The 14,546-nt window shown below is 47.0% G+C and overlaps 1 protein-coding gene across 1 annotated transcript in view; it reads left to right on the top strand.

Moving 5' to 3' along the window:
- Positions 1 to 8,995, top strand: part of LOC128272636 (cytoplasmic polyadenylation element-binding protein 2-like) — a 224,424-nt gene extending 215,429 nt beyond the window's left edge. Inside the window, exons 6-10 of the mRNA XM_053010475.1 lie at positions 2,631 to 2,743; positions 7,964 to 8,174; positions 8,245 to 8,330; positions 8,398 to 8,604; positions 8,693 to 8,995. Coding sequence (XP_052866435.1) covers positions 2,631 to 2,743; positions 7,964 to 8,174; positions 8,245 to 8,330; positions 8,398 to 8,604; positions 8,693 to 8,809 — 734 coding nt within the window. The 3' untranslated portion in view covers positions 8,810 to 8,995. The remainder of the gene's footprint in view (positions 1 to 2,630; positions 2,744 to 7,963; positions 8,175 to 8,244; positions 8,331 to 8,397; positions 8,605 to 8,692) is intronic.
- Positions 8,996 to 14,546: the final 5,551 nt, after the last annotated feature.

Here is a 14,546-nt window from a genome sequence, read left to right as displayed (position 1 = left end):
AGACTATCTTCACTTCACAGTAAATGAGGTTGAGGAATATGCACGAGCTGTGCTTATTAGCGTGCAGTATCAATATGAGTATTCAAAGTACCGTAAAGTCGTCTGCTACTATGTGTCGCCTGTCACTGTAAAGTTTATAAATTACTTCCGTCGAATTTCTCGCTCCAGTTGATGCCGAAAAAGAGGTGGGTGATAAGAGAAGTATTTACTACGATTGCTTCATTCTTCACAGCTGCTACATGACTTGGCACCACAATCTTCATTCTCATGTTATTTATCCATTGCAACACCCGCCAACCCGAATATGTGGTGGTCATCTTTTGGGAGTTCTGGAACCATCGCTAACATTCCTGCACAAAACGTGTGAAAATGGTAGTAACTTACCCACGATACCGAGCGGCCGATAAGGGCGCTAACCAACATCGTAACGGAAGAAAAGTGCTGGCGCATGAAAATCGAAACAAAGAACATTGCAATGCGGTGTACTAAAGGATGGCCGGGATGTGTGGGCCGAAACTGAAACGAGAAATCCCTGGAAGTGTTATAATATAAGTAGTGGTAATAGACAGGCTCTGCTGCATTGGCCCGATCGAATGCTTCAGGCGTGTGGATGGCCGAGCACCGGTGGCGCTTCTTCGTCTAAGCTGGTCAAACAAAACATTCACGCCCGGGCCAGGGCTCTCGGACCTTGTTCACTTTGGTCCGTTATTATCATCATGACACGATCCCGAGACACCCACTCGCCCTACGGTCAACGCTTACCGGGGGCCAACTAGCTTGCCCGGTCGATCCTTGGTCGGCTGTCAACCCCCGAGGTACCGAGGGTGAGTGCGAAAGTCGGTAAACGTGCATGTCTGGAAAATGGTTATTATGGTAAATTAAGTTAGCAAATATGTGTCCCGGTGCCGCCGGTGCAGATCCCAGCTTCTGACACGCTCCTGGCGTGACCCCTCTGGTGCCTGGTGTCCCGGCCTTCCTTATCTCTCTGCTCAGCCTCACTCGTCCCGCACTCCCGGGATTTGCTCCTTCGTCATGCCAGGCCATGAGGCCCATTTTCATCGGTGAAAGAAAATCATCTCCCTCCATTTATTCTAATTACATCGCTTTTGTGTTCCATTCTCGGACGCGAATGAAGCCCCGGCATGGACGGAAAAAGTTCAGCTCCCCTTCGGCCCGACGAAGAGATGACGAAGAGCGAGATGAATCTCGAGACACGGTCAGTTGAGTTCTGCTGTGGAGGAGAGCAGCCCCATGACATGGGCACATTAGATTTGACAGGTCGTTTTGTGTGTACCGATTGATAACAGACGGTGTGCCGTGTCTGCTGGTGTCATCTAGCAGGAGATAAATGTTGTAATTAACTCATAGCAGCAGAAAGTAACGCGCACCATCCTGTGGGCGAGAGTCCACGACGCCAGGGATACCAGTTCGCAAACAAAGCACGCAAAGGAATGCGTCGAATAAAACGAAACTGCCCCAAAGTGCGGTCCACCACCAACGCATTGTCGTGGGCCGTTTGAGACAGGAGATAGAAATCAATTTCCTGATTCTGACCATCATTCGGAATTCTCATTTGGGTTGAATGTGTGTTGCCGATTGATGGACAAAGTTTGTCGAAACAAACCGTAGTGTAAGGGTCCCTGTTTTCGTGGGCCACACTACCCTATCTACTATGGGCCAATCAAGATAAGGAATCTTTTTCTACAGCAATCCTCGCCAATTCCTGAGCCCAAAAGTTCTTTAGTCATGAATATTGATAATCCGATACAATAGCTTATCGATATTTCAATGGACAAAAACTCTTCGTTTGCAGGACCTTCACCGACAGCAGCTTATAACGCGCTCCGCTAACAGCTAATATATTATTCCTCCTTATCCCACCTCAACGGGAAACCTTCCTGTTTCCTATTGTCCATATTTCACGCCTTTCGAACTCTTTACAAATTCTCCTATTGAAGTGCGCCCCAAATCCTTGCTGCCAATCGCTCGTAACACTTTAATGCTGAGCAAAATCTGCCATACGTTACGCCAAGATCCCAACCGCTTTGTTTTATGCATCAAGTTACGCGGAATGGACTGGGATAATACTGGAATTAAATGAACAAACATATCATCCCACGTTAGCCCTAACGTCGTTTCGTCGTTGCCAAAACGGCGTGGCCCTGGCAAACGAATTGGCAACGTCGTGCAACAATACCCGTACGGTGTCTTGCCAAAGGAATCCCAACTGTGTATGGGATTATGCTGTTATTACTTAAGCAGATTTATTATTTCTTCCTTGTTACACCTGTTACGGGTACCGGGATGCCGTTTCGCTATTGCCTCTAGACCGCAACAAGGAACCGATGCACGGTGCTGGAGTGGACTGCTAGAGAGCACAGGGACAGGTTGACTTGCTTGTTATGGGATACATTCGGATTAGTGGATCAAAAAACAACATAGCTGCAATTCTGACTGGTCGATATTGTGCAATGTTTTCCTTTTTAAAGAAATAAATAGTTCTCGTGAATGTTTGGTGAACCGCGATGAAGCGCGAAAAAGATTATTTTTTTAATAAGTAACATTGTACAGTATAATTTAAAAAAATGGCTGAGCGAATCATAAATTTTTTCTATATTGTTTCTTTGCAGAGGAAATCACCACATCTTTCAACCAGTATGGAGACCTTATCGTTGACTGGCCGCACAAAGCTGAATCGAAATCGTACTTTCCACCCAAAGGATACGCATTTCTCCTGTTCCAGGTAAGTTTCCTGGCCCATGTGATACTGCGCACAAGATCGCAGCGAAGACGAAGCAAAACTTACAACGGGTCGATCGTTTGAGTAATGGGCACAACAAGCTTAAAATATCCTCGAAACTGTTTACAAAAGTATCAAATATTTAACAAAACAACTCGGAGTCTTTCATCGAGCAGAAACCGGCGAAAATGTTATCAGTTTTAACGACGAGCCCAATAATTATCACCAGTTGCGCAAGGCCTCGTAGGCCGTGTAGGCAGCATTATTCGGATCTTTCACGGTTGGACCGGCCACGGCCATGACCATTTCTCGGAGCTGTTCAGTAGTTGACCAAACACGGAGACTACGCCATGGTGTGCTAATTGGATTAGGCAGGCCGGTGTTACCGAGAAACTCGACGTTGACGTCAAAAGGAGGCCGATCCTTTGGACCGACCGAGCATGGTACAGTGAGATACAAATCAGGGAAAATCACGTTCGCAGGATACATTGACCACCGTTCATCGGCCAGCCACGGGCCATTGCGGTGATAAGCAAGGCAAAATTGACGGAAACTTGTCCCCGCGAAAGAGCAGGAAGTTACAAGGAAGTAACATGGATGACCATGGCCGATGCTAGAGCTGCCAGCCGCGCACGCTGGACACGGTTGTTGGTTTTTTTTTTCGGGCTCCATGTCGTTGAAAAATGCGAAAGATGAATCACCCCTTCGATGAAACATGAATGGCAGCGTTGATTGAATTATGAGTTACCGATAGTTCCTCCTCTTCTGCCCTGGTGCTCCATAACTGGCTCCAACACTGGACGACGCTTTCCGGGCGCAGGGCACAGGACTAAAGTCCAAAAACCACCAGACGTGCTCACGATCGGTGACAGTGAATGTTGACCGAGCGATACAACGAAAGCACCTTCGCGCTGGTCGTGGTGGCGATCGGCGGGGAGAACGTGGCATGTTTGTTGTTTTTACTGGCGCAAGAGCTGACAGACGTAGCCACAAAAAGCTGTTCACTGCTTGCCAAAGGATTATTTTGCAGTCTCTCTTACTCTCGTAGCACTCCTTTTATTTCCAAGAAGCTTTGCCTCTACCGATGATGGCATAACGGTTCCAGGTCCTGGACGGCCGAGACGGGCAACTCCCTTACCATTTTTGGTGGAAATTTAGGTCAATGCTTCGAAATTATGGGTGTATCAGTAACCGTTTCAATGATCCGTTTGGTCGGCTGGACTCCGTTCCAGCATCAGCATAAAAGTACACTAGTTTTCCGATAACATTTTCAACTATCTGTACTATATTTTTAACCACGATGTTGGAATAAAAATGCCATCGTATTTGGTATTTTGAAAACGTAAAAAAAATCGGCCACCGAAGCCAATATATCAACTTATCGCAATCGTCACAAGTTAATTAATCACTATCACGCCTAAGCAATCACCACCGCGAACCACCACGAATTCGTGTCGATTAATCTTAACTTCGATGTCCTTCAGTTTCGCCACCCATTCCAAAGGTTTCACTGGGCTCTGTTGCCCCAAACCCCGGTGAGACTTTCGGTTCGCCCGCCGAAAGTTTGCTGCCCAAACAAACGAACGGCAGAACGACGACGTTGGGGCCTGTTTTCCCAAGGGTGCAGTTATTAGAGCAACGCGGCGCTACTCTACGTCACTCCCAGGGCTCCTATCCCCAAGCGCCAGCCATAGGAAAAATGGACGGTCACTGCTGCCTAGGTTCGGTGTTCTGTTTACGCCGATTGTGCTATTGGTTCAAGATTCAACACTGACACCGTTAATAAAAAGGCAACGAAACAACGACCCCGTGCGGCATTGTGCAACTCCTTCTACCGCGACACACCGAATAAAGAGAGTCACCATTTGTTCTTCGATCGATTGTGCTCAACGACGGCTACGGACGGACGGTGGGCTTCCGGATCCTGCTTTTTTTTGTTCTCAGCAACTTTGCGCGATCCTTTTCACAGATCTAGTACGGATAGCACCCTAGACTGTGCACCCGAATCATCGGGCGATTAAATTTTAAGCCACGCTGGGTCACGCAGACATTGGCCGCTCTCAATCTCGGCCGATCGGTAAGACTTTTCCGGAAAACGAAACTGAGCTTATTGTGGAAGAGAAACCTATCACCTTTTCACTAACTTTGTCCGGCCGGGTTCTACTGGTCGGCAAAGAGAACCTTCCCTTGTCCGTGTTGCAGACCTGCGCCCGGCATCTAAAGACAAACGACAATCGTGGGAAGTAGAACCGGAGACCAGTGCAAACGCGGCAAAAATAGTTCATCATTGAAAAAGTTTGCTGCTTGCCAACGCGAAACTACCACCCCTTTGCTTCCATTAAATTAAAATGCATTATTTCGCCGTTTCTTAAGGAAGGGAAAGCATCAAACGGTGCCATTTTGACTCGCGCAGAATAGAGGAGATAAATTTTCTTTGCGCCACTGCGAAGATTCTTTCCACGTGGATTTGCGGGGCCTTTGTTTCTGTCTCATTACCCTTGGACCGGTAGCTTAACGATGAACCTTTTTCATGACACCATTGTGTGTGGGTGCTTTTTTATTGTTTTTCTCTCGTAGCACACCCCTCACAAGATATGAATCGACCGGACAATAACCGATAAATTAGACATTGTTATGGGCCACTTTTTCCCCTTCCGGTTCAAACACTAGCTCCTCCGCTAAAGCACAGCGCAGGACGACAAACAATGGTGTGATGTCCAATCGATGTTTGTGTTGGTCCACGGTCTTCAGCACCACCAACCACGTTCCGTCGCCCACATCCCACGGAGGAGGTGATGCTGACCCGGGGCAAAATGGTCACTTTGTATGATTTTGCCTTACGCAGCGCTCCTCGCCGCTGCAGCCGCAGGGGGACGACAGCTTTCTTATTTTCGATCCCTTTTCCATCACTAACATTCGGCCACCAGCATCGGAGGCGTGGGGTTCCATTGTGCACCGTAAATACCGGCCATTCGTCGTACTTTACGGCCGAGTTCCCAACCCACAGGACACGGCGACGCGTGTCCTCCAACGTCTGTGCATTAGCGTCGTCCGGCTCTGTTTCAAGCCGCGTCTCTCGGGGGACCGGTCGCGCACACTCGAGAGTCGTTTTTTATGTTATCGTTGCTTTTATGCTCTTTCCTTGGGCCGACGACAGCCTCTCGGTTCGACCGCTCCATCGCACCGGGGCACCGCAGATCCCAATTGCCCTTTGGCCCACGCGCCACAAACCAGGCCTACGAGGGAAAATGGACAGGGGAACAGTAAACGATTTTCCGAATCTCGGTTCCTTCTGTCCACGAATCGGATCGTCGATGGTCGGTCATTTCGCTGGCCGGTGGGTTTCCGTAAAACAATGCTCGCTGTGTGTGGTACACGTTGCAAAAGAGCAAATAATGAGTCTGTGTCTGTTTGAAGCCAACGGGACGAAACAGCAGATTATTTACTTTGAATTGTTCCCATTGTTTCGCTGCCACGCCTTACAAGGCGGGTTTGGGCGTTTTTTTGCTGTTCTGGAACTGTTGGAGCTTTTATCTTTTACAAATTGCTCGCTGTTTCTGATAACGTTTGCCATCGGACCTTCGATGATTGCTTTGCCAATCAGTGCCAGAAGTAGTAGCAGATAAGGAGTGTTTCGCGGACCATGCGGCCACATATAAGTCGGTTGTTGCGAGGAGCACCATAACCACTGTTCCCCACATTTGATGGGAGGACTGTTTTTAAATATATAAAGAAAAAAGCTACACCGAACGTAAAGCTTCTACAAAATGCACCGGAACGAGTTGGCAAACTTTTTCTGTACATTCTGCAATGTCACAGGTGGCACTTGGCAAGAATTTGAATAAAACATCTTGGAGCACAAAACCGAAACATCATGCGCTACCCTACCGACCGCTGTTTTCAACTCCCCTTTTTTTGCCCGCCCCGAGACGTCCTGTGTTTCGTTGGAAAAACTTGAACCCACAAAACATGTTAATCACTTTTCCAATGCTTTTCTCACATCTAGCAGCAGCACCCCAGACGAGCGACACCCGCCACTTGTTCCGTGCCTTCAGCTGGAGCTAACTGAAACTTTCAACTTGAGCAGCCAGCAGCTTGCGAAATTGTTTTGTAAAAAAATCCGCAACATTGAACGATAGAAACATTCCACCAACGGCAACAGTTTGCTGGTGACGCTGGTCTTCTTGCTTGGTGCATGGAATGTTTTAACCATGGAATGTTGTAGCTCTAGAATCTGGCTGCCAGTAAAGAGTGTTTTCTGTCTTATTGCGCTCAACATTTGGCGACAGTACCTTCCACGCCTGAGGGCGTGCTGTAGAAAAGTATTGCCAAACATTATTGATTAGCCCGATTGGGGTGTTTGACTTTATTGAAAAGACCAATCCCGGTCCCAAGAGAGTGCCACGCGGAAGAAACTGCAAAAAACATCTTATTTTAAACAGGGACCGCCGCGCAGAGTGAGCTCGCTCGTGCTCGAGACACATTTTAATTAAATTAATTTGACGGTCATCTGTTGTACGGTTCGCTTTGGTCGCTACCCAGTCCAACCGACTGTGCCTGTGATGCCTACGGTATTGAAACATTCTGAATAAAAATAACCGCAGCGACTAGCGGGCTCGATGGATGGGTGGCTGGCCAGCGTGAAAAAGGAAAAACCCTCGCACTGTGACACGAGGACTACATGAAAAGGAGAAGATTAATTGAAGGAAAAATCTCATTATTTAAATTATCTTCGTCCCTGCTGGGGTCGGAACGGTCGGAAATAGCACCACGGAAAAAGCGTTTCTGTTCCCCGCTGTTTTTGCTTGTGTGGAGCGGAAAATATAATCATGGAAAAAACCGCATGCACGGGTCGTTGGAAGCGAAACGGGCGGGACTAACCCACGACTGATGCGATGATAATTGAACCAAAGTCCACAGGCAACAGGGTCAAGATTGATGACAAGTATTTTTCGGGGTGATTTGATTCTTGCTCTCTCTATCTCTCGCTCGTTCTCTCTGTCTCTCTCAACCTATGAGGCATCATTTCTGGTCGCTCCTGGGAGTATATTCCGCGCCAAGAGAAGAGACACTCGTCCGGCTCGTCAAGAAGAAGAAGCGATTTTTCAAATGATTAATCCTGGCAAATTGGTTTCTTTCCGTTCCAAACCGACTACAATGGTCCAACACATTGCTTCTTCTGTCCGCACTGGATGATCGCCCCATTTCACCGCCCACCCGCAGGAGGAGCGTGGCGTCCAGAAGCTTATCGAAACGTGCGTGCCGGATGATGACAAACTCTACATCACTGTATCGTCGCCGACGATCAAGAACAAACCGGTCCAGATCCGTCCCTGGCGGCTAGCAGATGCGGACTATGTACTGGACGCGTCCATGCCCCTCGATCCTCGAAAGACCGTCTTCGTCGGCGGTGTACCGAGACCGTTGAAAGCATGTAAGTAGTAAGATTTCTGTCACGATCCTACCAACACGGTCCGTCACTTTCTCTTCCCAACCCGTTGCAGATGAACTGGCAATGATTATGGATCGTTTATATGGTGGTGTGTGCTACGCTGGAATCGACACCGATCCGGAGCTGAAGTACCCGAAGGTAGTTTTTTCGGGCACCATCGTGTTTGTGTGTTTATCAAGCATTTAAAATTCTTCCTCCTCCGTAGGGCGCCGGCCGGGTAGCGTTTTCCAACCAGCAAAGCTACATCGCCGCCATCTCAGCCCGTTTCGTCCAGCTGCAGCATGGCGATATCGATAAACGTGTCGAGGTGAAACCGTACGTTTTGGACGATCAAATGTGCGACGAGTGCCATGGCCAGCGTTGTGGGGGCAAGTTTGCTCCATTTTTCTGTGCCAATGTCACCTGTCTTCAGGTAAGTGGTCCTCGTGCAGTTAGTAACTGCAATGGCTCTGAGGTGCTCCTTGTAACGGTAAACTTTATTCTGCACACACTTTTCACAGTATTATTGCGAGCAGTGCTGGGGCTTGATTCACGCCCGCGAAGGCCGTGAGTACCACAAGCCCCTCGTCAAGGAAGGCGCCGACCGGCCCCGGGCGGTGCCCTTTCGTTGGTGTTAACGCCAACAGCCTCGATCAATATCAACTGCAACTGCTAGGACGTCGTCGTCGGCGCGGACGGGTGGTGGAGCTGCCGGCCCTTCTTCCATCGGGGCCCTCGGCTGCACCGGACCCAGCCCGTCCCTCGCCAGCGGTCCCATATCCACCGGAGTCTATTATAGCGGCAATGGCTCTAATTCCGGATTTTCCGGATCCTCCAGCTACGTACCACCGCCGCCCTCGTTTCCCTGGACTTCCGGCACTGGAGCCGGTGCCAGTGGAGCGATCGGACTTCCCGGACTGTCTAAAGCGCGACAACACCACCACCTAAGCCGACCTCCACCGCTAACGTCGTCCTCGACGTCTCCGTCATCGTCGTCGTCGACCTCGGTGCTCGGTGGTGGGGGGCTCGGTGCAAGCAGCACCTACCATCAGCTGCAAGCGCGGTTCGGAGCGGCAGCTGGATCCGGCAGCGGGCTCGGTCCGCTTGTTCCGCCGACCTCGTCGTCCTCGTTTAATCGTTGCAGTTCCATTGATCAGTATCAACACTCTTCTTCTATGGCCGTTGGCAGTGGCAGCAGTAGCGGTAGCAACAACCACCACCATCATCATCACCATCACCATCATCTCGCTACTGGCGCCACTGCCGCCGTGCTCGGGGTCAAGAAGGAGGATCTTCTCAAGCAACGGCTCGCCAAGCTGCAATCTATCACACCAACGCCAAACGTGAGTCCCTAATCTACGCAGCGCGATCCATCACAAGACGCGGTTTCCACAGAACCCCAGATATTCCTGTTCGCTATTGAAAATATTGTTTTTTTTCCTTCTTATTTTGCAATTTGTACGGCCATTCGCCACGACAATGTTTGCAACTTTAGACTTTAGAATTGTATAAATTCATACAAATATAATACTTATTTGCTACGTTCCTAATAACATCGTATCGATCTGATCGATTCGATGGGCACTACCAATTGTAAATTTTTGTTAATGTTTTCAGTTATTTTGCTTTAGCATAATGTGAGGGCTCAGAAAATCGGTTAGAAACAAAGCCACAGCTCCACTCATACAGCCTCAGGCTGACTGGGAGCGTGTTAGAATATACTTTTAGAGCTCATTTCATAGGAAGCACAGAAAAACAACGTTTAGTGTAGAGGAAATTTGTTTCCGCATTGGACCAGGTGCCTCCATGAGCATCGATGGGTCCCGCCCGGTGCGCATCGACACATAAAGGCTTGAGGGCAGTGTAAATAGTCACCGTGTTCCATCAACAGTCAAAGGCCTCCACTTCGGTTCGCTCTCGCGTCGAGTGATTTCATTCCCTTTACCTTTCGGTAATGGTGATATTCGAGCGCACCGAGAGCACGAACCAATCTGAATCGCATAGAGAGCGATTCAGCAAAAAGACAAAGCGTAGCCCATCGGCAAACGGATGAATAAATCGATTTTTGTGATAAAGAATAATTGAAGAAACCCAAGAAAAGTAATATTTTTTATATAGCAAATTGTGCAATAACTGCGTAGCGAAACAACATTCGACTAGCGACGACTGTCGGATGTTAAAAATAAAACAAAAAAAAAAGAAATGATTTAGTAAGATCCCGGTGGGCAAACAGCGTTGCTGTTAACCGCAGACGCGTGAATACCAATATACTGTCCAGAGTTTTGACCAGAGAGTCGCGGGCCGCCACTTGGTTGTAATCATTTCGAAATTGCAAACCAAAGGAGAAGTCTTGTCACTCGTAGGGTTACCTTTTCAATCCTCTAGCTAGATGATAACCGTCTTTTATCGCCGCAGGTCTTAGGAACGCTAGCCATCGATAGGTTTCGATTCATATATCCGATTGTTTTCGTACTGTACAAATATTTATATGCATATTCCGTGTCCTAAACCATTGCTTAGCGAATCGAATCGAGCGACAAATCCTTACCCTGTCGTAATAAGAAACTTTTTATAGGTTTTTTTTTATCACGTTCATGTTTTTCATGTTTTTTAAATCGTTGTTATCCATTTTTATAAGCTTAAACAAGTAACAAAAATTACACGCATGATCTCTAGAACGCGTTACTGGCCGGGTGTCGCCGCGGGCACTTTGGCGCGGGGTGTCGGAGAAACCGACATGAAATCTGCTAGTGAAAGTAACAGTAACACATAAAGTGTAATAGGTAAATCAAATTCGTGCTGCTGCGGGATACGCGAGCGCAAGGTTCAAGTTTGGCTGCCCTGGCCGAGCATGGCGCGGAGACCCGGTACGAGTTTCCCCGTGGACTCACTATCACAACATAGGTTGCCTCACAATGTTAGTATGCTGTAGCTAAAACAAGTGTGTTTGTGTATGGGTTTGTGTGTTTTTCGGTTTATGTTACCACTTTCTCAACTCTTCTCTCGAAAACTGATGTGAGAAACGTAATTGCGCAGCACATTCACAGCAGCTAAAACCGGTGTGTGCCAGGCCAAGGAGAGGAGTGTAAAAACTATATTGTCATAACGCAAAGCGCTGCTAGTTAAACCCGTTATCAAATATAACCGCAAATCCATAAAATGATATATATTAATGCTGAGCCGATGGCGTATCGTTAGTAGTCTGTAGAGGCTGGTATGTGCGTGCGCGGCGATTATGTATATCCCCCTTATCATTAGCGGGGATTGCTTCCCGCAATCTAATCCAAGTTAGAAGTCAAGTGAAAAGACGATCGATTCTCCAGTCACATGGGACTTAATAACGAGCCGATCTGATTTAGATAAAACTTTACATAGATACATAACATGCATAAGTACTAAATGATGATTATATGCGGCACGCTTCTGGCCGTGACATAAAATCTAGACTGGTGTATAATATTACCATGTATAGTTTTAGCAAAGTGCGCGACCGAAAGGGGTTTAGCAATTTTATTCGTTCCCTGGAAACAACCACATACGGTCAATCCCATACGCGGATTGGTCGGTCAGTCTGTACAACCTTTCGTAAACGTAGGTAGATCAACCTTTAAAATCAAATTGAACCCCAACTAGCCAACATGTCACCGGTGACATGCTCTTTTGTTCCACGCGATTAAGCTAACTCCGCCAGTTTGGGAGCATATCAAACCTTTTTGTGTCGCAATTGAAAGATTGCAAACTCTCTGATTCGTATAGACTTTTTACGGTTTCCTTTTAACCGTAGCTTATTACGCAGCCGAATTGGCCCCCCGACATACGATTTCATATTTACGTCAAAGCTGAAACCGGTCGCCGTATCGGTCCCTGTATTATAGACGTGTGAGTTATTGCAAAACAGACGATCGCACTCTGTATCATATGTTTGGCGTCGGTGCACGGTGGCTCGTAAAAGGGAGAAACACAATTGAATTGAGGTGTCTCTTGTGGGTCGGTCAGCTTTTTGGAATTCGGCTAATCGGTGTTGAAGAAGTGTTTTTGTAAATCATAAAATGGTGACACAAATGTGTGTGACACCAAATTAAACTATATAACCACTAAACATAAAGCTCTAGTACCAGCTTCAAAGGTTGTGTGTGTGTGTATGTGTGTGTATGTGGTTAAGGGCCTGTGGTCATCGAAGGTTCACGAATCGCTGCCGATATTTGCTATCCGCAGTGTCACAAAAGGCAAACCCAACCCAACGCACTTGTGGTGGATATCACTCGCAAATGCGCAAATTGGCCAAAAACGAACCAAAACCTACAAGACACGCGCACCGTCGTGACGCTTTTCTTACTCGAGTTGCAATCGAAGCAGAGCAGATACCGTGAGTCGATCGATAGAACGATCGTTGCAATGGAACGATCGCAACAATCAGTGAAACAACTATAACAAAAGTATTAACATAATTTTATAACATACCGCGAGGGAGCGATAAATAACGAAAACCGTAAGGACGATACACGAAGGCTAGCAAAAAGGGACAATTGTACTAAAAAAGAAAACCCAAAAGTAAGTAGTTGTTTCGTTAGTATGGAAAATTTCAAGTCACAGGCTCGAAGCCGTATGGTAGTATGGTTGGTGGCAAACGTTTACTACTCGTTTCAGTATAGCGAAACTGTTGCAAAATTCGTTTTAAGTAGTTTCTATTAACATGAACCCGTTACGAATGAATACGCTGATAGACGTTGCGTACTTACCAGAACGAAGGGAAATTTTAACAGCAAATTCCATACATCATGATACGAGGCCACCATAAAGTGGAGAACAGCAGTCCCTCTCTGCTCCCGCCATCGTCGGAAAATCTGTTTTAACTGAACCTTCACCTAGACGATCACTTTTATTACGTAGCTCAACTCTATATGGGGACGCCAAGGGGAAATAACCAGATTATCGTTGGAACGGAACGGAAGCTTTACTTTTCCTCAGTTTTATGCCACCACACATTGATGGCCAGAAGCGGTTGGTTTTTGTTGGCGTTCGCCGCTAATGCCAACGGGGCAATGTAGTGTGTTTGTTACTGACTGTAGGCTGCGCACAGTACATCATCTTTCCTGCAGTTGCAAAACCAACACAGTACGGAAACGATAAGGTTATAATATAAAGCTTATGAACTACATTATAGGTATCGCGACGTATCGATCTCGTTCTCTTTTTACACAACGATCAGTTCCCTAATTAGGTGGGAATGTTAGCAAACCTGCGCGAAGGGGTAACCGTTCGTCCTTTACGGACGCACGGAGACGGTCCATCGTGGCTAATCAGAGAGAATGAACCAGTTAGTATATTTTTCTATGTAGAAGTAGCTAACATTTTTAACATTTCCCTACTACCCATTGACTAACGAAGGATAGGGTAAACTTGTTTTTGAAGCAAATAGAAGAACGTTCTTGTATATTTTTCTGCGCCCACTACCACCCGCCCCCATACATTGAATCTACAACACAAAGGTTGAACGAGGTTTCTAGCGAATTCTTCTTAGTGGATCCGAGAACAAAACCGAGAGTTTGTTTTCCGCGTTCCGTGGTGTAGTTTTCCAACGCTGGGTGCAGCGAATTGTGATCAGCAGCAGCGTGCCGCGGCCAATCACACATTGCCGGGCAAAGGTACAACCTACAGTACATTTCGGAACTGCCATGACGGCGACTGGACGCGCGCAAACCACGATTTGTATCACTCGATTTGTTACGGCAAAGCGAGGAAGAAAAGGCCCCTTTTTGATACCACGTTTCTTGACGGATGGAAGAGAATGTCACAACACATCAGTACTCCAAGTACAAATTAGCTAAAACAAGAACAAAATCAACGATTGTAAAACTTCCCCAAAACGCCAAAGGACATCTTCGCGTCGTGGCAGCATGTTTTAAAGTTCACGAAATGGAACAATGCGGGATCTAAGATTGAAACGCACATCTACGCCCCTCTACTGTAGCGGCAAACAAAATAGAGGCGACCAAAAAACCGCAAGAAGAAAGGGAAAAACGGTGAAAACCCAAGGCTCAGACGAACACATTTCCTCTTCCAACACATGTACAGAACCAACCCAAACTAGGCTTTAAGGCTCTACTTAGCACAGCTACCTATAGTTTCAGTTTTCGTTGTGTAGATGAACCGCCTAAGGCCTCCCTAAGCAAATGAAAGAGCCACCTTTTTATGATGTCGATCAGTTAGAACATTTTATTTCACGATAGTATTCGTTGATGCAGTATTGCTTTTTGATGTAAGCGTTTGTTGCGGTTTGCGTTATTTTTGGTAGAGTTTTAGTTTTGTTACACCAATTACGGTAAATGTCTTACGTCACTGGCTTACTACATTATCATGCTGATAGGAAAACAC

The sequence above is a fragment of the Anopheles cruzii genome, chromosome 3 (assembly GCF_943734635.1).
Source record: "Anopheles cruzii chromosome 3, idAnoCruzAS_RS32_06, whole genome shotgun sequence".
Classification (NCBI taxonomy): Eukaryota; Metazoa; Arthropoda; class Insecta; order Diptera; family Culicidae; genus Anopheles; species Anopheles cruzii.
The sequence above is the reverse complement of the archived record's forward strand: the minus strand, read 5'-3'. Positions and strand labels throughout refer to the sequence as shown.